Source organism: Mastigoproctus giganteus, chromosome 11, assembly GCF_048544385.1.
Source record: "Mastigoproctus giganteus isolate SK-2022 chromosome 11, ASM4854438v1, whole genome shotgun sequence".
Classification (NCBI taxonomy): Eukaryota; Metazoa; Arthropoda; class Arachnida; order Uropygi; family Thelyphonidae; genus Mastigoproctus; species Mastigoproctus giganteus.
The window spans coordinates 71,654,093-71,678,841 of record NC_143585.1 but is presented as its reverse complement, the minus strand read 5'-3'; the positions used below and the strand labels follow the sequence as shown (position 1 = coordinate 71,678,841).

Here is a 24,749-nt window from a genome sequence, read left to right as displayed (position 1 = left end):
CACCGCATTTCCCGGAGCAATATGGCCTTAGTTGCTAATGCTCCTAAAAACCAAACAAACAATCAATTTAAAGTAGCAGAAATATGTTGTAATCAAACCTTTGCAAAAAATAAGCATAAGGAAGATGTGCGGTATATATAAGGAAATCCAAAAATGGATATAGCATTTCATAGTGGCAATGATGTCATACATGCCAAATATTTATTTGCATCATTTATCTAGAACATAATCTTCTTCTGAGTTGTGCTAATCATGAAAGTGCTTTGTTAATGAGGGAAAAAAAAAAAAAAAAAAAAAAAAAAAACGATGTGAAAGAACAAATACAACAGGTATTGTTAGTGAAATTGCACAGAGAGTGAAAGTAGTGATAGTGATGACTGAAAAATATGTCATGTAATCGAAGTGATTCCAAGCTGTATCCCATTTTGGTGATCCTTTGTAATCAGACATTCTTCTCTTTTTTCGTGATTCCCTTCTACTTCTCTCTCTCTCTGGGTAATTCAGAATTTTTTGGCTGGTGCGGCATAAGCCTCAGGCTTCCTTGCACCATTTGGCTAATAATAATAATAATAACACTAGCCAAGAAGGTTTTGCTAACATGGGTGAAAGTAAGTATTTTGTGTTAATTTATATGTGCTGATTACGGATATGACAGCAAAAAGTTTCTATCACGTCACATTTTTTTTTATAAAAATGTAAAAACAGTTTTAAATAAACTTAAAATAACTTCAAAATCAACGAAATTGTCCAACATTGCACTCTCTACCTTTCCTGATTGAATCAATTACAGATATAAAGAGATATATCTGTATTGTTTAATGGTATTCTAATACCTCTTTTTAGTTTCATGGCCCTGAGGAATGGCTGCTCTGAGTTACATTGTTTTTATCCTTATTATGCAGTAGCATGTTTGGACCCTACTATGTTTTCGGAGACCAAGCGCCTCTGTGAAAGACAACTTGTTTTACAAGCTGTTTAGCCCTTAAATGTACATTTTTTTTTTTGGGGATTAGTTTCGATTTGTAAGATCTAGTGGTAGGTTGTGGTGTTTTAAAGTTCCGTTTTGGTCATGTGAAAACTCATGAAATGGAGTGAAAACACTGTGTGTGTGTGTTAATTCGCCAAACAGTTTGCTATGTTTGTGAACAATTTACTGTGAAGTCGAAATGTCGATCAATCACAGACAAGGTGAAACAAGCTTATTTTTATTTTGGTTGTCATGTGGGTGATCAGGATAAAAGATGGGCACTGCATATGTGCTGTATAATGTGCTATGTAAATCTGGCTGAATGGACGAAGGGGAATGATTCTAAAATGCCTTTTGCTGCTCTGATGATCTGGCAAGAACCAACAAGTCACCTCAAAGATTGTTCTGCCTCACAAATAATAATGGGTTTTCAAGGAAAGATAGAGTTAAAATAAAATAGTCCAACCTTCCGTCTGCAATAAGACCAGTGCCACACACACACACACACACACACACACACACACACACACACACACACACACACACACACACACACACACACACACACACACACACACACACTTGCCGGCCGGGCTAGCCGGGTGGGTAAAGTGCCTGCCTGGCAACCCAAAGGTCGCGGGTTCGATTCCCGCCTAGGGCTTGGATCAAAGTACTGCAAAAACCTTGGGAGGTGTATTATGGCCACAGAAGCCTATGCGCCAACAACTACCAAAAAACACACACACACACACACACACACACACACACACACACACACACACACACACACACACACACACACCACAACTCCCTATTCCTGTTCCTCCACCTAGTTGTGAAGAAATCATTATTCTGGAAGAAGAGTAGGAGTCACTAGAGCCCATACCTGTCCCCTCAACGTCTGCTGATCCTAGTTACAGTCCTGAAAATGACAAAACCCCACACTTAATTGAGCAAAGTGAAATTAATGATTTGGTTAGGGATTTAAATCTTTCAAAGCAACAGGCTGAGCTATTAGGATCTAGGTTGCAACAGTGGAATTTGCTGGCAAAAACCACATGGTTTCTGTGTTTAGAAACCGAAATGAAAATTTTGCGGGTTATTATCAAATGGAAGGTTCTCTTTGTGTCTGTAAAGATATGAACAGATTGATGGATGAACTAGGGTTTGAACACAGTCCTGAAGAATGGAGATTATTCACTGATTCCTCTAAACTCAGTTTAAAAGCAGTTTTGCTACACCAGCAAAACTGGTGTAATATCAGACTGTTCATTCGGTGGCTATAAAAGAAACCTATGATAGCATGTCATTACTATTAGTAGCTTTGTTTGTTTGTTATTTGGTTTTTAGGAGCATTAGCAACTAAGGCCATATTGCTCCGGGATATGCGGTGGTCATTCCCTGACCTTTCCGCATTCTCCGTATTTGGTGGTGACGGGCTCGAACCCCGGTCTAATCAAGAAGCGTGTGCTATGCACTGCTGCTCCTTCCCACCTGGCTACGGAGGCGCCGCTCTATTAGTAGCAAATCATACCTTAAACTATAAGAAATATCATTAGAAAATCTGTGGTGATTTAAAAGCTTGTTGCTGGACTACAGGGTGGTTTTACTAAGTATTGTTTTTTTCCTGTGTTTATGGGATAGTCGAGTAGTAGAACATCATTATATTTTGAAGGAATGGCTCATCAGAGAAGAATACGTTCCCAGGAAACTTAATATCAAATGCATGCGTTTAGTGAAACCTGAAATGATGTTTCTTCCACTTTTGCACATTAAGTTGGGTCTCATGAAAAATTTTGTAAAAGCTCTGGACAAAAATAATGAAGGTTTCGAGTACTTAGAAAGCCAGTTTTCAAAAATTAGTGATACAAAGTTGTAGGGTATATTTGTAGGCCCACAAATTAAACGTTTTTTAAATGATGAAATCTTTGAAACTAAATTTAACAGCCACTGAATTAGCTGTGTGGAAATCCTTCAGAGCTGTTGTTAGCTGGTTTTTAGGGAATAAAAAAGTAGAGAACTATAAAGAGTTGATTGAAGAATTGTTGCATAACTATCAAAAGTTAGGATGCTGAATGTCGCTGAAGATACACTTCCTACATACGCACCTGGACTTCTTTCCAGACAACTTGGGATCTGCCATTGACGAGCAGGGGGAATGATTTCGCCAAGATATCCATACTATGGAGCAGAGGTATCAAGGACAATGGGATCCAACAGTGTTGGGTGACTATTGTGATATCTGATAAGGGAGAATCATTCTGCTCATAAGAGGAAAAAATAATTGTAAGTAGTAAGATTTCCTGTTTTTGCCTCATGTGGGTTAATTGCTTACTTAAATCCAAATAGGTGTTTATAAAGTTTAAATATGTTATTTTTTATCCATCTGGAAAGTTTACTGGTTGTCATTTCTATTTCAAGCAATTAATTTACAAGAAAAGTAGTCAAGTACATTTAAATAAGTAAAAATTCACACTTTTCGGAAAAAAGAGCACGAAACCATAACATGAAAAGGTGATGTGCTACAAACTTTTTTACTGTCATTTTTGTTTTCAGCACATGTGATTTAGTCAAAATCAGTTGATTTCGTTCATGTTTGAAAAAAAGTTTAAGATTGTCGGCTAGTGTAATAAATAAAATAAAATAAAATAAAATAAAATAAAAGGAGCTTGCTCACCTTCCATTTCTTGCTCTTAGTCCCAGCACTGGAAGGTAACTCCCACAGGGTACAGCATATGAGCATCTTTTTCTGAACAACCTTTGAGCTTTTTTCACATGACTGAAGTAGTCAATCTCAGGTGAGGGTTGCACATTTTTTTTTTTTTTTTTTTTTTTTCTTCCAACAAATCTACCAAAAACAGACAGTATATGCTGATGCCTCATAGCCATAGATTCTTTGGAACCACACACACACACACACACACACACACACACACACACACACACACACACACACACACACACACACACACTTCAACCTCCTGAAAACGGATTCCTTTAAAAACTGTGGTGTTGTACTGTAATATTATCCACACTTGGTGTTTAGAATGCCCTTGTTAGAATACACTTGCTACGGGAGTAGCAAGTGTATTAAAAGTGGAAGTTGAACACTTGATGGTAATAGCCTGTCCTTATATTTTACTAATTTGTGTGCTAAAAAAGGAGTTGCATACCTTCCTGTGAAAGTGGATGAATATTTGGTGTTCGTTTACTACTGTCCAGAAAGAAGTGCTAAAAATATTTGAAGTGTGTGTATATATATATATACTTCAAATATTTTTATATTTATAAATTTTATAAAAGAATAAGAGAAGTTTACCTCAATATGATATGGAGAACACTTCCGTATGATACTCTCCAGAAATTAAAATGAATAAAACATTAATGCAATCGTTTTTTAAAATTTACGTTAAACTTTTTAAAATTAATTTTTGTGTTCAATTGATTTTTTAATTGTTTTAAATTTATTTATTTATTATTTTTTTTTTTACTGTAATCATTTTGTGTTAATGTTTTATTCATTTTAATTTCTGGAGAGTATCATACAGAAGTGTTCTACGTATCATATTGAGGTAAACTTTTTTTATTCTTTTACGAATATTGAAATCAACATAGAACGTATTGGGCATCATAGCTCTGGTTTATATATATTATTAGGTCAAAGTACCAATTGATTTTTGTTTTGCGAGTGGTAGTGAAAATTTTTATTATTTTGGACGGGGAAGCATTACCGGTAATTAAGGCCTAGCTAACTGGCTAGCCATCATTGGTCTAACGGTTGTTGATTTGCCTATAGTTCTATGTTAACAATTAACATGAATTCAGTTAAGAAATATATAAATGTAAAGTTTGAAAAGAGGTTTAAAGTTAGAGGAGAAAGGAAATAAAGGGAATTATAGAAGATTGTCAATAAAAATTAGGAAAATAGCCAGGAAGAATTAGGAAGGTAATTTGATCTAATATATCAATGTGCATATAATGTTTAATTGTTTAATCCTACAATAGCATTAACAGTGCATAACCGCAGCATTATCGCAATTGAAAATTTAATAAAAATAGAACATAGGCTTAAAAGGTGTGTGTGTGTGTGTGTGTGTGTGTGTGTGTGTGTGTGTGTGTGTGTGTGTGTTAATATATTGAAATAACTATGCATAAATGGATGTGAAAGTTACACAAAGTTCCAATAACTAGAAGGGTGAGGAAAGTTGAAAAAGAAGTGTAGTAGATTTGTGAAAGGTGAAAGAATGTTAATATCCTAGAGGTTATGATGAATTAAGAAAATTATGGGCTGAATTGCCAAGCCATTATAAAGTGGGGGAAACTGTAAAGTAAAAGTAGTACATAAAAATGCAAATAAAATGATGGTATAGCTGTCATCAGATATGAGGGGAAACATTTTTAGTAAATGGTCTAATATAGGTAATGCAAAAATGCTTGATGTCAGCTGAAATAAATATTGATACATGATCAGGTATTTCATCAGGGGACTACACCTGACCACGTATCAGGAACTGTGTTTCTATACTTGTCCATAATAGTAGAAGAAAGGTGAACAGCCAAAAAAAAAAAAAAAAAAACGAAAATGAAATTAGCGCTTTCTAATACAGTATGGACAAGGTAGTCCCAATGCAGTGAAAATAATTTAGGTAAAAATTAAGTATCAAGTTGGGATAAAAATGGTTAATATCAATATGTTTAATATAAATATATAGAATTTAGTGTAGGATTTAATTCTGTATAGATAGGAAATGAATCTATTTTAAAAATAGATTTAGAACAAGCAAATGGTATATGGGTGAGGTATTAAATTGAGAATGGGGAAGGGAAAAATGAATATTTTAAATAAATAAAGATGAAAAATAGCAATAGTAGGAATGTTCGTGTCACCCTTGTATTATACTAATAGTTTAACGAACGGGAAGAACTTTAGAATTTAGACAGCAGAAATATAAAAAGCATAGAAACATTTATTAAATAACACTAAGCTTGCTGGGGTTGTGAAGCCCAACCTTAGAGTAAGGGCTCTATAAAAAAAAAAAAAAAAACTTCCCATTTTACCCATATCCATTCGCTCCAAAAGTTTGTCCACTTCTTCCTTGAATTTATTTCAGCTCTCAACTTCCGCAATGACAGAGGGAAGTTTGTTCCAGCAATCAACTGCTCACTGGTTAAAGGCAAATTTCTGCACACCTATTCGACAAACTGTCTTTCCTCAATTTCAGTTTACACCCTCTCAGGTTTGTAATCTGAGCAAGAGGAAGAATCTCATGAGCATTGAGCTTGCCCAATCCATTCAAGGCCTTATACACCTCAATCAGATCAGTGCCTAGTCTCCAGATGCTGCAATTTGCAGAAATTTAAGCCTCTCTTCATAAGAGCACCCCTCACCAGTCTTGTTGCTCTTCTCTGTACTCATTCTAGCAACTCTACATCCTTCCTAAAATGAGGCTTCCAGACCTGTACGCAGTACTCAAGGTGTGATCTGACCATTGCCTTATACAAGGGGATAAACACCACCTTATCCCTGCTAGAAAAATTCCTATATATCATTGACAAGACCCCCATGACCCTGGCAGCCTGTCTGCACTCAGAAAAATTCATATAGACTGCACAATTACCTCCTAGGTCTCTTTCATTCTCCACTACCCTGAGTATAACATCACCCAGTTAGTATATTTCTCTGGGGTTACTTCTACAGTTCACTTTGCATTTGTCAATGTTAAACTTCAGTTGCCACTTCTCAGCCCATGTGCCCAACTTTTCCAGATCTTGTTGCAGCAGCAGCAGCAGCATACCATCATTACTCTTATTAACTTCCCTTCCAACCTTTGTATCATCTGAAAACTTTGACATTAAGCTTGATATACCTTCATTGATATCGTTGATAAATATACAAAACAACAATGGGCCCAACACTGAACCATGGGAGACACCACTAATAACATTAGTCCATGAAGAGCAGTGTCCATTGATTACCACTCTTTGTCTTCTCCCACTCAACTATCCTTTTATCCATTGTAGCAACTTGCCCTTAATGCCACACTGCTACAATTTGTACAGTAGTCTTCCACATGCAACTGTATTAAAAGCTTTCCTGAAATCCAAGTATATGATATCAAAATTATTTTTTGCATGCAGTTCCTTTGTGACCACGTCATAGTATTGTTCAGACAAGACTTCCCCATAACAAACCCATGCTGTGTCTGAATTATTACTGCAGTCTTATCTAGATGATCCTGGAATGCTTCTTTAACCATTGACTCCATTATTTTCTCTGAACAGAAGTCAAACTAACAGTTTTAACAAAATATTAATAAAATTCAAATAAAAATAAAATGAAAACGGTGTAGCTCTCATCAGATAAGAGGGGAAAACAATTTTAGTAAAAGTCTAATATAGATAATGCTTGATCTGATGTCAGCAGAAATAAATATTGATACGTGATCAGGTATTTCATCAGGGGACTACACCTGAACATGTATCAGGAACTGTCACTATACTTGACTAATTTATTTAGGTAAAAATTAATATTTATATAGGTAAGTAACAATAAGTATTGAGTTGGGATAAAAATGGTTATTATCAATATGTGCGGAAATTTGCCTTTAGCCAGCAGGTAGTTGGTTGGTGGAACAGACTTCTATCCCTTGTTGTGGAAGTTGATAGCCTAAATAAATTTAAGGCTCAGCTGGACAGGTATTTCGAATGAACGGAGGGGTGAAGTGGAAGGGTTTTTTTTTTTTTTTTTTGGCTGATGCTGCATAAGCTTGCTTTCTTGCATCATATGCCTCTACTAATGCTAATGTTTAATATAATATATGGAATTTAGTGTAGCATATAATTTTGTATAGATAAGAAATCAGTGTATTTTAAAAATAAATTTGGAACAAGCAAATGGTATAAGGGTGAGGTATGAAATTGAGGATGGGGAAGGGAAAAGGAGTATTTTAAATAAATAAAGATGAAAAATAGCAATAAGTAGGGTAGTAGGATCATTCATTTCATGATCATACCTGATCATGTATCAATATTTATTTCTGCTGACATCAGATCAAGCATTTTTGCATTACCTATATTAGACCTTTTTACTAAAATTGTTTTCCCACCTTATCTGATGACAGCTACACCATTTTATTTTTAATTGCATTTTATTAATATTTTGTTGTACTAATTTTACTTTACAGTTTCCACACTTTATATTGGCTTGGCAATTCAGCCCATAATTTATTTAATTCATTATAACCTCTAGGATATTAACATTCTTTCACCTTTCACTAATCTACTTATCTACTTCTCTTCTTTTTCTACTTTCCTCACCCTTATAGTTACTGGCACCTTGTGTTAAATTCAAACTCATTTATACTTAAATTAATTTAATATTAATACAAATTATATATATAAACTAGAAAAAAACTAGAATACTTATTAGCTTCAGAAAGCTGTGCACAAAAATTATTATAAAAAGGGTTGCAGGGAACAACCCTTTTGAGAGTTCTCATATTTTCTAATTATGTTTTTTTTTTCAATCTAATTATTCATCTTAAGCCCTAAAACTTTACTCCTAAACTTGAGATAATATGATATTTAGCATTAGAAAGCACAACATTGCGTTATCTTGAATTAGAATAGCAATTGTTTAATATGCAACTGAAATATCCTATCAGTATTTGCAAGGGTCCTATGCACTTGCAATACAGAAAAGGTTTCAAAAAGGAGTCATGCAGCACCTGCTTGGTACTTTCAGATAATTACTCTGTGATAACTTTTTTTTTTTTTTTTTTTTATGTAAACCCCAAACACGAGAGGTGTTAGAACCTACAGTACTTGGTACCGTGCTTGGGTTGGAGGTTGAGAAGACGAAAGAAGATATTTGTTGACATTGGACTTGAACTTCTGTAGACTGTAATTTTCAGGGAATACGTATGAAGACTGTAAACGGTAAAATATTTCCTTCAAAATCAACTCTGTATTTAGGAAGGTAGAAAAAGTTTGTCATTAAGCTTGAACCAACAAAAAAACACTTTTCCCCCCTCCTTAAAAGGAACCTGACAGGTCCAATGTGATCATTACCAGGTTAAATTAGACTATAAATGTGTGATTTTTTATTTTTTTATTTTTTTTTTTATTTTTTATTAAATGAAGTGTGTACCTTTTTTCGAGAGAAACTGTACAGGTCCAATGTGACCATTACCAGATCACTTGAAAAGGAATGTGGGATTAACACTGAATTTTGTATACCAGATTCTGTATATATCAAGCTTCACAGGGTTAATCACTGGAAATGAGGGCCAAAAGCAGAATAGCACTATAATAAGAGTTTACTGTATATTTAAATGAAAGTATTTTTTTGATTAGCATTAATTGTGAAGAAAAATTTGATTTTTCACCAGATTTTTTTTTTTTTTTTTTTTTTTGGTTCCTAGGTTTCCTTCAGATCGCCCTACAGAAACTTAACCCATGTATTACATGATAATTGAACATGCATCAAATATAATGTAATGTAATGCAATATAATGTAATGCATACATTATCCAATGTGCATGAATCTGATTTACCTGTTTTCCTTAGTACAAACATAACTTCATGAAAATATTTTGTTGCAAACAAAAAATGTCAGATAGTTGCTTCTAGATGGGCATGTTGAATGCAGTGCCCATCTAGAAGCAACATATTCATTTTATTTTGCTTTTTCAGATTTTCACAATTTTGTTTTGATTGTTTAGTCATAATAAATTCAAATCTGAGAACTTTTTTGGTCACAATTTGTATGTATATGAATCAGGTTTATATTGAAAATAATTGATTTCATGTATTTTATTTTTTTCAGGTACATTGAAGTCAGAAACAAACCATTATTTACTGCAAGTGGTACTCAGTATTATCACATTTTCAACATCAGTTTATGTGGCCAGGGTGAAAAACCTGTTGCTACATGCAAGAATAATGTTACTTATCATGTAAGGTTATTTTATATACTACTCTCCATCTTCGTTACTATTTATAAGACCTTATCTGTTTGAAACTATTTCTAACACTAGTATATACATATATAACTACAAATAGATCATGGATGTATAAATTTTTTGATTTCAGAAGACTGAATAGTGTGGTGGTGGGTGTAAAAGTAGATTGGTTCTATTTCACAGTAAATAATGTATTTAAAATAATAACCTCGAAAGAGAAAAATTCTTTAAATTATTTGTATATCCTGAAGGATATACAAATAATGTACATAAATTTTTATTTGTGTACAAATAAAATTTCTTTGTAATAAATATACAAATAAGGGCCAAAAGCAATATAAATGTTGCCTATAAGCATTACAGATATTATAAAAGGTTTTATATGTGAATGAAGCGATTACAGGCCTATAAACTTTTAGAAATTGGAAATTTTTAATGCATTTCAGCTTTTGCTCATAAGAAACATTTCTTGAAATTGGCATTTTAGCAAGAATTGTGATATATGATTTAATCTAAGTTAGCATTAGTGTTAATAGTGGTGGAATGAGACAAGGAAGGAAGCTTTAACACATCAGCTATTAAAAAAAAAAAAAAAAATTAAAAAAAATTACCCATTTTTTTTGTTTGTCCATGACTTCAAATAATTTTTCCAATCCTTCTGTAAAGATACCTACTTCCCAATACCATGTAAAACAATTAATTTAATGCAACAATTAATTTCACTCTGACTGAAAACAAATTGCCACACAACTCTCCTGAAATCATTCTTTTCCAACTGAAGTGTACGTTGCCTTTGTGAAAGTGTAAGGATACCATCAGCACAACACTTACTAGAATTGTAAATTGCAGCAATCCATTTAAAGGCCTTAAACACTTCAGTCAGATCTACCCCTTGGGAAGGGGTTGTATGTGACTAAAATTTGGAAGAAAAAAAACTGCTGGAAAATCATAAAAGGGAATGTGAATGCTGGTAACAGAAAACTTTCTATGGACTTAGCATGATTGGTCCTTGAGTTGGCGGCGCCTGCGTAGCCAGGTGGGAAGGAGCAGCAGTGCGTAGCACACGCTTCTTGATTAGACCGGGGTTCGAGCCCATCACCACCAAATACGGAGGATGCGGAAAGGTCAGGGAATGACCACTGCATATTCCCGGAGCAATATGGCCTTAGTTGCTAATGCTCCTAAAAACCAAATAACCAACCAACCTTGAGTTGGCAATCCAATTATGTGATGTTCATTTCTTTTTAGCTCTCCTTAGTTTTTAATAATCATGATTGAAAGCTGGTCCTCACATCACAACATATTAGCATAAGCTTTGCACACAGGTAGCTGTAATCATAATTCTTAATAATAAATTGCAGGTTGCTTTGGCAACTTTACACTCTCTCATTCTGTAAAATTCACTAAATTAACTCAGTGTCAGTCAGAGAAATTGATTACAATGTTGAATGGAGGCAAAATTAATTTCTTATTTCTAAAATAACACAGTGCACTCTCTTAAGAGTGCCATGTTTTCTGTGATAATTAACTGCCATTAAACAAGTTGTTTACTTAACACTCGCTGTTATTAAGACTTGAAGCTTATAATAACATACACGTAAGTTATAATCCAGTTTAATACAAATATATGCTAACAAAATCAGTAGCTTTCGAGACGCGTGTCTCTTCGTCAACTGACAAATTAAATACAAAAATACAACGAGCTGAGTGAGGCACGTTAATCATGCGTCATTGTTGTTGCACATACGTGCGCTGCTTTCTACACCACTGATCATCCAGCATTAAAACGGTTGTCTCTAGGATGAGATATAGACGTATGCCTTTCTGGCGATTTAATGCCTTTGGATTGTTTACTATGTTGAGTGACTCTAGGCATAGGCGGTGGCGAAAGTGTCGTGAGTGGTCTACTATTTCAAAGTCGCGTTTGGGGTCAAGATCGTGGTTGGTGGCCCAAAAATGTTCCGCGACCGCGGACTGGTCAGTTTCGGCAAGCTGGATTGCTCTGTTGTGTTCCGTTTATAATAACTTATGTGTATGTTATTATAAACTATGGATCCCAGTACTCCAGGCCCATTTGTTACTAAGACTTGAAGCTATTTCTAATTGGGCTACTAGCAAGTGCAGGGTTTCATTTTAGAAATAAAAATTTGTTTTAACCCCATGTAATATTGTACTGACAGTAGAAATAATTTAGCAATTATGGCTTGCTTCTACTATGCACTTGTCATATAAATGAGCACATTTTATGTTTGGGAGAGATTTTATTTGGGAATTTGTAAGATTGTAATGATTGCAGCGATTGAAAGCCTGCTGGACTTAAATATAGATTACTTAGTTATACATGAAACATACATACATTAAAACATACATTAAATAAAACTGAATGAGTATTTTGCATCTGCATTCGCACATGAGGAATCCTTTAGGGAAGTTGAGGCCAAAGGTTTATTAAACTCTAACAAGGAGATAAATGATTTTGTAATAAGTGAGAGGAAAGTGGAAGAGAAACTGTTGAAATTAAACATAAGAAAGACACATGGGGTGGTTTGAATCTATCCAATTATATTAAAGGAGGCAGCAAAGGAAGTAGGAAGTAAGTGAACCCTTAACCATAATTACGAGAGCAGAGTAGAGAAGGGCAAATGCACCCCAATTCAAAAGAGGAATGAAAGGGGGATTACATGAGTAATTACTGACCTGTTATGTAACTTCTGTTCCAGGGAAAATAATGGAGTCACTGGTTAAAGAAGTAATGCAGGACCATCTAGACAGGAGTGCAATTATACTTCAGTTACAGCATGGGTTTGCCAAGGGGTGATATTGTCTGTCCAGTTTGATTGGATACTATGATGCAGTCACAAAGCAACTGGATGCAAAAAATAATTTTGATTTCATATACTTCAATATGAGGAAAGCTTTTGATAATGTTGCACATAAAAGACTGCTGTACAAATTGGAGCAGTGTGGCATTAAGGGCTGTTGTTGTTGCTGTTATTTTGGTTTTTAGGAGCATTAGCAACTAAGGCCATAGTTGCTTTGCTCTGGGAATATGCAGTGGTCATTTACTGACCTTTCCGCCTCCTCCGTATTTGGTGGTGACGGGCTCGAACCCCGGTCTAATCAAGAAACATGTGCTACGCACTGCTGCTCATTCCCACCTGGCTATGGAGGTGCCTGGCATTAACGGCAAGCTGCTGCTATGGATAAAGGGATGGTTGAGTGGAAGAAGACAGTGGTAATCAATGAACACTGCTCTTTGTGGACTAATGTTATTAGGAGTCACAAGGGTTCGTTGTTGGGCCCATTGTTATTTTCTATATTTTTCATTGATGTTGATGAAGGCATATCAGGCTTAATATCCAAGTTTGCAGATGATACAAAGGTTGGCAATGTGGTTAATGATAGTAATGACAGTGTTACTGCAACAGGATCTAGAAAAATTAGGAAGATTGGCTGAGAAATGGCAACTGAAGTTCAACATTGACAAATTCAAAGCACTGCATTTAAGTAGCAGTGTCCCACAGATTAACATACCAACTATGTGGTACTACACTCAGGGTAGTGAAAAAGACCCGATAATCGCGCAGTTAGATATATAGTTCTCTGAGATCATTTGTAGAGATGGTATTCATTTGAGCAAAGTTGGTGCAAGGACTTTTGCCAGTATCATTAACTATATCCTTAAGGGTTCAGGGGAATTTCTAGTTAGGAGAAAGAAGGGTAATTGAGATCTGCATTTATCTGATGATATGGGTCAAAGTAATGCTTACACCCACCTCATGAATTCTTGTTTGTTGCCACCACAACAGCCAATGTAGTAGTAGAAGTAGTAGTAGTGGCATGTGATGCAAGGAAGCAAGTGTATGAGCTTATGCAGCATCAGCCAAAATAAAAAAAAAAAAAAATATCACACCATTCCCTCCAAATGCCTGTCCAGTTCCTCCTTAAATTTATTTAACCTATCAACTTCCACAACGACAGATGGAAGTTTGTTTCAGCAGTTAACCATCCCGCTGGCTAAAGGCAAATTTCCGCACATCTATTTTACATCTGTCTTTTCTTAATTTCAATTTATGCCCCCTTAGGTTCGTAATCTGAACAAGTGGAAGTATCCCATCAGAATTCAGCATACTCAACCCATTCAAGGCCTTATACACCTCAATTAGATCACTGCGCAGGTGCCTAGTCTCCAGCCACTGCAGTTTGCAGAACTTAAGCCTCTCTTGGTAAGAGGATCCCTTCATTCCCCTCACCAATCATGTAGCCCTTCTCTGTACACGCTCAAGCAAATCTACATCCTTCCTAAAATGAGGCCTCCAGACCTGTACGCAGTACTCAAGGTGTGGCCTGACCATTGCCTTATACAGAGGGACAATCACCTCCTTTTCCCTGCTAGCAAAATTCCAATAAATCATTGACAAAACCCCATGACCTGCCCTGGCCGCCTGTCTGCATTGCTCAGAAAACTTCATATCTGATTGCACAATTACTCCCAGGTCTTTTTCATTTTTACCACCTTAAGTGTAGTAACACACAGTTGGTACGTTTCTCTGGGGTTACTTCTACCCATATGCAGTACTTTGCATTTGTCACGGTTAAACTTCAGTTGCCACTTCTTAGCCCATCTGCCCAAATTATCTAGATCCTGTTGCAGTAGCACACTGCCATTATTGTCATTAAGAACCCTGCCAACCTTTGTATCATCTGCAAACTTCAACACTAAGCCTGATATACCTTCATCAATATCATTGATAAATATACAAAACAACAGATGAACCAACACCGAACCCTGTGGGATGTCACTAATAACATTAGTCCACGAAGAGCAGCACCCATTAATTACCACCCTCTGCCTTCTCCCACTCAACCATCCTTTTATCCATTGTAGCAACTTACCCTTAATACCATTCTGCTCCAATTTGTACAATAGTCTTCCATGCGCAACAGTGTCAAAAGCTTTCCTGAAATCCAAATATATGATATCAAAATTTATTTTTTGCATCCAGTTCCTTTGTAACCACATCATAATAACCAATAAAATTTGTCAGACAAGATTTTCCCTTAACAAACCCATGCTGTGTCTGAATTATTCCTGCAGTCTTGTCTAGATGATCCTGCAATGCATCTTTAACCGGTGACTCCATTATTTTACTGAGAGCAGAAGTTAAACTAATTGGTCTGTAATTACTTGTGTCACCCTTCGATCCCCCTTTGTGAATTGAGGATGCATTTGTACATCTCCAGTCTGTGGGGACCTCCCCAGAGTCCAATTAAGCTCTCATAATTATGGCTAAGGGTTTGCTTAGTTGCTTTGCTGCCTCCTTTAATATAACTGGATAGATCCCATCCACCCCAGGTGCCTTTCTTATGTTTAACTTCAACAATTTCTTCTCCACTTTGCTCTCAGTTATTACAAAATCATTAAGCACCCTGCTGCAATTTGATAACCTTCTGCCATTTTGAAACCTTAATAACTCCTAATGTATGAATTTAGATGCAAAATACTCATTTAGTTTGTTTGCTATCTGAGCAGGATCATCAACAATGGAACCATCTATATCAAGTGGACCAATCAGATTCATCCCCTTCCTTGTAGAGGTTATATAAGTAAAGAAATCCTTGCTGTTTTTCTTAGCATCTTTTGCCAAAGATTTCTCATAAAAGGCGAGGTGCCTCCGTAGCCAGGTGGGAAGGAGCAGCAGTGCGTAGCACATGCTTCTTGATTAGACCGGGGTTCGAGCCGGTCACCACCAAATACGGAGGATGTGGAAAGATCAGGGAATGACCACTGCATATCCCGGAGCAATATGGCCTTAGTTGATAATGCTCCTAAAAACCAAATAACAACAACATAACAACAGTTGAAAAGGAATAACTATCATAAGCTCAAAATGTTCCAGTCTTTTTTGCTCAACCCTGTATCCTTGTCACTATTGCAGAAGAAATGTATCAATTCATTATTCATTCTGCTTCAGGCTTAAGACATCAGAGCATAAAGCTTCGTGTATTTGCAAGACCTGTTGAACATAAACAAAACCTTATAATAGCAGATATCAGGTTATTTGACTTGATATTCCAGTGGAGTCCAATCCCAACTTAAACTTAAAACAGAACCTAGGACTTGATACCATCAAGGTTAGAAAGGAAAATAATAAATAAACCTTTCTGAAGAACTTAAAGCCATTCCACATAAGTATATAATGAATAAACTATAAATTAATGTTTAACTAATAAACTAAAGTTATTAACCTATAAACTAAACTAATGAATAACCTATAAACTAAATTAATGAATAAACTAATAATGAATAAATAAAATATCAAGGGTATTAATAAAACTAAATCAAAGTTAAACTAAAACCAACAAAAAAAAAAAAAAAAAAAAATATTGCAAAAAAAACCCCAGATGTCCTAACTGAAATAAAAAAATATGTCCTAACTGAAATAAAACATATGTCCTAACTGAAATAAAAAATATGTCCAAGTTGAAAACCTATATAACATTATACTAAAAATACCTAATTGAAAGACCAGTGTAAGACCACTGAACTACTAAGGCAAAACTCATTTTGGACCAAACTCTTTGAACACCTTCCTTAGAAAGAAATAAACAATACCAAAATGAATGTTTACATACTAAATATGAGGGGGGTATCAAAAAGTTCAGCAGGAAGATGTCGTTTTTAATATAAGTTGTCTACATATTTAATAACTAACGTGTGAAATTTCATTCCCATAGGCGACCGTACACCAGAGGTGGAGCCCGGAATCTGATGAAGGATGCTTTGGTTGACAAAGGAGTATCAAGCAGTGATTAAGTTCCTGCATTTGCAGGGCAGGGAAGCTCAAGAAATTGATGAAGAAATGAAAGCTGTGTATGGGTAGAATTGTCCATCCTAAGACACTGTAAAAAAAGTGGAAATGGGAGTTCCAGTGTGGTCGTACAAGTGTCTTTGACGAGCCAAGAGAAGGAAGGCCAACAACATCCTCTGTCACAGCGAGACGGTTGCAAAGGTTGAGCAGCTAGTGCTGAGTGACAAATGTGTGACAATTCATTTCATTGAAAATGCAGTGGGAATTAGTTCTGGGTTTGCCCACAGCATTTTACATGACCATCTGCACATGTCTAAGGTCTCCACACGATGGATTCCAATATTGCTGATGCCTTTGCAGAAGCAATGTCGAATGCAGTGTTCTTGCCATCTGTTGGATTTGTGTAATACGGATGTTGAGAACTTTTTTAATCAGTTGGTGACAAATGCTGTCATTATGATCCGGAGACAAAGCAGTGGAAGCACACCTTCTCCCCATCTCCTAAAAAGGCAAAGACCACTCCATCTGCAAAGAAGGTGAAGTTGTCTGTGTTCTGGGGAAGAAAAGGGGTTATCCTGACAGATTACCTACCACGAGGTTCCTCACTTACCAGAGAATACTACAGAAATCTTTTGAAAAAGTTACACAATGCTTTGAAGGTGAAAAGGCGTGGAATGTTAACCAAAGGTGTCTGTCTTCTGTCAGACAATGCATGTTGGTGATGGCAATGGCTCACACAGCCATTGCCCAGTGCGGCTTTGAACTACTGCAGCACCCGTCCTATTCTCCTGACCTAGCACCATTAGACTTCTTGTTTCGAGAAATGAAGAAACCATTGTGTGTGTATGCCGCTTTGATTTGTCTCAGGAAGTCATCAGTGAGGTGGAATTGTGGTTTCAGGCAAAAAGTGTGGACTTCTATGATCAAGGTATTATACAACTGATCTATAGATGGAAGAAATGTGTTACTATACATGGACAGTACATAGAAAAGGATTAAAGTTCCTCCTTTCTAGGGCTACTATTTCTAGGTAAAGGTACGTATATTTTGATATTCCCTCATACATAGTACCATTTTGCTATTTTAAAGAAGGGAAGAAAGGAAAATGCTGACCACAATCGAGCTATTTCAAATATTTGGGTGGGTGTAGGTGGCAGAACTGAATGGATATGGGGGGGGTGCATAAGAACAAGTATCTCAGTTCCCCTCAAATTCATCTAATAGGTCTCTAATTATGCATTTGGCACAATTTTTATGCCAAATGCATAACTAACCATTCTCATAGTCAAGGTCCTGGAGAAATGTCTTTGTGGTTTCGGTGGGTAGCTTTAGATTCTGATAGAATTTGTGGATGTTGAAAGTTGGATTCCACATTGGTTTTCTGAAAGGGGTGCCATAATGGACTTATACTGTACAACTGGAATTTTCATCCTCCTGTTAAGTTGAAGAACGTTTAAATTCAAATCAGTTTGTTATGATAATATTATATATATAAGCAGTAATATATGCATTTTGAATTAAAAATTTTTTTCCTTTTGTATAAGGAGTATATTAATTTAAATATATTTTCAGACTCTAGATTCTCAAGAAGAAGAAGAAGAAGAAGTTATAAATACAATGATATGTAGAGCTACTGTTATACCATCACAAGACAGCAATGCTGGACAAGCCCTTGTTACGCAGTCTGTTAGGTGAGAATTTAAGAATTGTAGTACTTAAATAAGTTGTCTTATTCAATATCACTTCAAATTAGTTTGACCTTTCCCTAACTCTTAGCTACATATAATGACAAAATTTCATATTCTTATTGTTCCCGTATATAAAATTATTTCATAATTAAAAATTATAATTTCCACTTCTAAATAAAAGTAATAAAAGTTGAGGAACTGATTATCAGAAACATTATTTCTAAAAGCAGGATTTGGTTTTTGATATGTATGAATGGTTTTCATTGGAAACTAAATTACTGTAAGAAATGGTACATTAAAAATGCAATTTTTTAACGAAAAATTGAGAAAAACTTGAATTTTTCAGTGTATTCTATCTTGATCATAATTTGAATACATTAAATTGGTTGTGCAAACTTACTAATTTTGGGATTCAGATGTGAACCTCTGTAAAGAAAATAAAGTGTAAGAACATGTTCAAGGACTGGCTTAGAATTGAGTGCACAATTTTTTTTATGAAAATCTCAAACACGAAAGCTATTAGACCTTGTAGTATTCAGTCCTGTTATGGGTTGAAGTTGAGAAGACTGAAGATATTAAACTTGAATTACATGTGGAGAAAGGTTGTTCCAGCAAACAGAAGTTGAAGGGATAATTGAGGAAGAAGAAGAGTTGGACAGTGAATGGATGCTGACTGGTTGTGGTGCATGGTTTGGAATGAGAGTGGGTGAATTCCAAGTGCCACTTCAGAAGAACAATGTTCGTGGAAGTATCTATAGAAAAGGAATGCAGCAGAAGCAGGACGTCAGTGGGACAGAGAATGGAGAGACTTTATAAGAGACAGGTCATTAATTAACCTGACTGCCACTCTTTTGAGTGGAGTCTAGAAGCCTGAGAGAGAGTTTGGGGGAACCACTCCATATATGGGAACAATATTCCATGGTAGGACAGATTTGACATTTGTGCAGAGTGTCTAGTTGTTTAGAAGAAAAGTAGTGCCGAGAATGAAAAAAGAAAACCCAGTCTTTTGGATGCCGAGGAAGAATATTTGTGGTGTGCTTATGCCAAGAGAGATTAGAAGTCAGGATAATCCCCAATAGAGATATGTGATCTTGTCTAGAAATCTGAGTATCATCAAAGAGAAGCATAGGAGCAGTAGACTATTTTTTGTGAGATATAAGACAGGCCTGACTTTTTGAATGATTGAAATTAACTAAGTGACCTTTTCCTAGTTAGAGGATTACCAGGAGATTGGCATTTAAGGAATTGGGTGGATATTGGAGAAGTTAGAGCTGTTTGTACAGGGAAAGGTTTCCTCAAACTGAAAGGTGGAATGCAATGTGCTATCATCAGCAAAACAAAACTGTGTATAGGATTTCCAGTAAGTGGAAGATGATTATTAATATACAAGAGAAAAAGAATGGTAGAAAGAACTGAACCTTGAGGAACACCATTAGTGGAGAAGTCAGAAGACAGAGCCATCTACCATCACTTGCAGAGAGCAGGCAGAAAGAAAATGGGTAACCATTTGCAAAAAAACAGTCAGAAATGCATAAGATGGGAACTTGTTTAGAAATCCTTTATGCCAAATATGAACAAAAGTCTTAGAAATATCAAGAGTAACTGCTTGAGTTTTTCCAAACTTTACCATTGAATTTGTCTACAGATGGCATAAGCCGATACATCACCAGTCAATCGACACTGACAGTGGATGCATATTGGCAGTCAGTGATAAGATGGAAGATTTCAAGATAGTTTAGGAGTTGGAAGTTAATGGATTTAACTGCAAACTCCTGAATTCTGCTCAAACAGACTTCTTGTTCTTGATTGCTAAAAATCTCATTAAGATTTCTCAACTATTAGGAATACTTTGGTCATAAGTTCAGCAGCTAAGTGTTCAAAGTTCTCTGTCTATATCCTTATGATAACTAGGGAAAGCTGCTTATTGAGTATTTCTGGTAAAATTGGGAAAAATAGTTGAGGATATCTCCAACAGCTGATCCTTAAAATTTTTAATAATTAAAATCTATCCATTTTCCAAGTTTTGCATGCTTTATTAAATATAACGTTGAAAAATAATAATAAAAACTATTCAATTTGAAGAATTCTTTCCTGAATATAAGAAAGCTGTTTTGTGAGTGCTGCCATTAGGATATGTTGTGTGCAGCCATGTACTATATAAAAATGTGTTTTTAATTCAGAATCTTGTCTCATTAAAAAAAAAAAAAAAAAAAAATTTATTTTCTTGTGCTCAGGGAAAATTTTGAAATATATATGTATATAAATTGATCCAAAACATTGACCAGCAAGTCGTAATGCAAATCAAAGCAACTGCAGGTGAACTACGGCGGAGGTCGGGACAATATAAAAACCACCTGATACTGAGCTCCGTTAATCAGTGTTACTCTTGTTCTTCAGATGGGAAAAGCAGCAGACTTAAGCAAGTTTGACAAAGGACAAATTGTAATGGCCAGACGACTGGGTCAGAGCATATCCGAAACAGCACAGCTGGTGTGGTGTTCACTGTCAGCCATGGTTAGTATCTACCGAAAGTGGTACAATGAGGGAAAACCCACAAACTGCTGGACAACGGCTCGATGCTCGAGGTGAGCAAAGGCTGTCCCGGATGATACGTAGCAACAGAATGGAGACTGTGGCACAACTCGCTGGTAATTGGAATGCTGATGACAGGAGTAATGTGTACAATACACAGTACATCGAATCCTGCTGAAAATTGGGCTGCATAGCTGCAGGCCGCTGCAAGTGCCCATGCTAACGACGTTCACTGGTAATAGCGCCTACAATGGGCACTTGAGCATCGAAACTGGATCTTGAGTGATTGGAAGAAGGTCGTCTGGTCCGATGAATCACCTTTCCTGTTGCACCACGTGGACACCCGGGTATGTGTCATTTACCTGGGGAAGTGATGGCGCTTGGATGCACCATGGGACGAAAACAAGCTAGTGGCGGCAGTGTCATGCTTTGGGCGATGTTCTGCTGGGATACCCTGGGTCCAGTAATCCATATACCTGGCACTCTGACATCCACCACCTACCTAAACATCATTGCTGACCAGGTACACCCTTTCATGTCAACGGTCTTCCCCTCTGGCGGTGCCGTCTTTCAGCAGGATAATGTGCCATGCCACACTGCTCGGATTGTTCGAGACTGGTTCGTGGAACATGAGGAAGACTTCCAGGTATTGCCCTGGCCTCCAAATTCACCAGGCATCAATCCCATCGCACATCTGTGGTTTGCGTTGGAACAGCAACTCCGATCTGCAGCGTCTCAACCACGGACCTTACAGGAGTTAAAGGATCTGCTGATTATGTGTTGGTACCAGATACCACAAGACACATTTAGAAATCTTGTAGCATCCATGCCTCGTTGGGTATGAGTTGTTTTGGCTGCACGTGGAGGATTAATATCATATTAGGTAGGTGGTTATAATGTTTTGGCTCATCGGTGTGTATATATATATATATATATATATATTGAATTGCCAAGCTCAGCTGTGATGTCACAGTTTTCTCGAACTGCATAAACAAAATTGCAGTTCTCTTGTAAGTCTTTTGGAACATGAGATTTGCATGAGTTATTTTAAGCTTTTTAAAAATTACATGAACTGCACAATAACTTATTATACTCTTGCTATCACTACTTCTTTTGGACTACTTTCAAAATTTATCTAATATCGGCACACTGTTTTCTGGTAATCTCACTGCTATTCTTTTTTTGATCTTCTTATGTCTTCAACTGAATCAGTTTTAACCTTTTAATACACATTCTAATTTTGTTTGAATCTAAAGACAGTTTCAATTAATGATTGCTGCTATCACGTGTCTGTGATAGCAGCAATCATTAATTACACCCCATTGCTTCCTGTTGTACAGCTATACTGTTTATTTGTTTTTGCAACAAAGCAAGCAAGATTACAAGGTGGCAGTGTAGTATGTCTGTAAATTTTGTGTATTCCAAAGTCAGTTTTCCTGTTCTGCTAGATGTAAGTAACCCCCACCAGAGCCTGATTGATTCAGCCAGGGTGTGAGAAAGCTGTCCTGTAATCCATCTAAGGATTTTACTCATGATCCTGTTATGTTCTTGTTTATACAGGACCAAATGAAATGTTTTGCTAAACTTCAAATAACTTAATTTGGATTTTAAATTTCAAGTAAATTTAAAATTAAATAAATTTAATTTAAAATGAATGTTCAAGTTACCTTGTGGTTCTAACTCATAGCCAATAGTGTCATAATATTATATCCGTTTATGGATATGAAAATTTTATGCAGCATATACTCTACAAAACTCACCTTGTATCCACTTAGTTTAATACAAAAACGTGAGTAATGGGTGTTTAGAGTTTCTTAGTTTCTCATGTTTTTTGTATTAAACTAAGTGTATAAGAGGTAAGTTTTGTACAGCATATGCAGCATTGGCTGAATTAAGATTAAAAAGTGAGATAGAATATAGGTTTCAAAGCAAACCTATATTCTATATATTAATATAGGTTGCAAATGGTGTTTGGATTTATGAATGAGAGAAGGTTACATTTCATAAAACAAAAGAATGATAGAGAAAGGTTTTGGGACCAAGAAGAGAAGTTTAGAATTGAAGTATAAGCCTAAAAATTAATTTGGTTCATAGGAGAAATTACTTTAGACTGGATTATAATTTGTAGGAAAGAGGAGACTCAAAAGAGTCTCCTCTTTCCTACAAATTTGAGGAAGGAGCAAATGATAATCTTTAAGGGGATTTACATGCAAACCAAAAGGTTCTCATAACCCAGGTAGGCAGAAATAAGTTGTTGATCTATATACCTTTATTGTAGAACTGTAATTCTCTTAACACAAAATTTTGTATAAATGTATTCTTATGTGAATTAATGTATCATGTTAATTAAATCAATTTATGATTTTTTTTAAAAAAGCTATATATTAAAATCATCATATATTCAATACTCCTGTCCAACGTAGTGCATTGAGAAGATTCTCTGGAAAGTCAGCAGCCATCAGTCCCCCAAACCAACCAATAATGTGTGCTAATATGAGAATTGAAATTGTCTTGATAATCTTGACACCACGAAATAAATATACATCAATTTACAAATAATTTAAACTTTTTAAAATTGTCTAAAACTTCCTTTAAGGGACTAGCTTAATTCGATCGTTTCAGTGTTCACAAGAAGCCAAAAGCGAATCACGAATGATATTCCCCTTTGTTTTATACAAACTTTTTTGTAATCTAGCATAAGATTATTTATGCAGACCAATGTATGAACTACTGTTTATACATGCGCGTTAGAGTCGGCGAATCCGAGATATTGTAAGGTCTACGTACATTAATAGAGTAGGGATTTAATCTCATTTCCAATGTTTCTGCAATTAATAACTTAAAGTATTCTTGCTGAGTATTCAGGACCTTTCACTCATCAAATAGGAACATGTGCCCATCATTAATAGCATGAAAAGCTAGTTTGGCCTAACAGGTGCTGCATGCTGTTGTATCCTCGTTCTAGCAGGGATAAGGAGGTGATTATTCCCTTGTATAAGGCAATGGTCAGGCCACACCTAGAGTACTGTATACAGGCCTGGAGGCCTCATTTCAGGAAGGATGTAGAGCTGCTGGAACGAGTACAGAGAAGGGCAACTAGATTGGTGAATGGGACAAAGGGGTTCTCTTACGACGAAAGGCTTAAGTTTTGCAAATTACAGTGTCTGGAAACTAGGCACCAGCGGGGTGATCTGATAGAGGTGTACAAAGCCTTGAATGGTTTGAGCATGCTCAATGCTGATGGGATTCTTCCTCTAGCTCAGAAAAATCACCTGAGAGGGCATAAATTCAAATTGAGGAAAGACAGATGTAGGATAGATGTGCGGAAATTTGCCTTTAGCCAGCGGGTGGTTGGTGGGTGGAACAGACTTCCATCCCTTGTCGTGGAAGTTGATAGCCTAAATAAGTTTAAGGCTCAGCTGGACAGGTATTTCGAACGAACAGAGGGGTGAAGTGGAAGTGGTTATTTTTATTTATTTATGTTACTTTTTTTTTTTTTTTTTTTTGGCTGATGCTGCATAAGCTTGCTTTCTTGCATCAAATGCCTCTACTAATGCTAATGCTAAAGTTTATTCTGGGTTAAGCCAATATAGGCTGAATTGCACCCGCCACAAGGAATATTGTAAACAGTATTATAATTTAAGATTAATAATAGGACACATTGGGCTTTATTGCTCTTTCATTTTTGACTGGTTGTTGATCTATATATGGTTAATTTGAGAAGGCTGATGTTACTGGAAAGGGCCAGCAAAATTCATAAAAATATCATAATCATAAGAGCTGCAGT

At 36.0% G+C, this 24,749-nt stretch overlaps 1 protein-coding gene across 2 annotated transcripts in view; it reads left to right on the top strand.

The window, feature by feature from the left end:
* LOC150078114 (endosome/lysosome-associated apoptosis and autophagy regulator family member 2-like) overlaps nt 1–24,749 on the top strand; it is a 425,663-nt gene that overhangs the window by 250,906 nt on the left and 150,008 nt on the right. For both annotated transcript variants that reach the window (XM_090385427.1, XM_090385428.1), the window contains exons 14-15: nt 9,795–9,924; nt 18,315–18,433. In XM_090385427.1, coding sequence (XP_090241553.1) covers nt 9,795–9,924; nt 18,315–18,433 — 249 coding nt within the window. The remainder of the gene's footprint in view (nt 1–9,794; nt 9,925–18,314; nt 18,434–24,749) is intronic.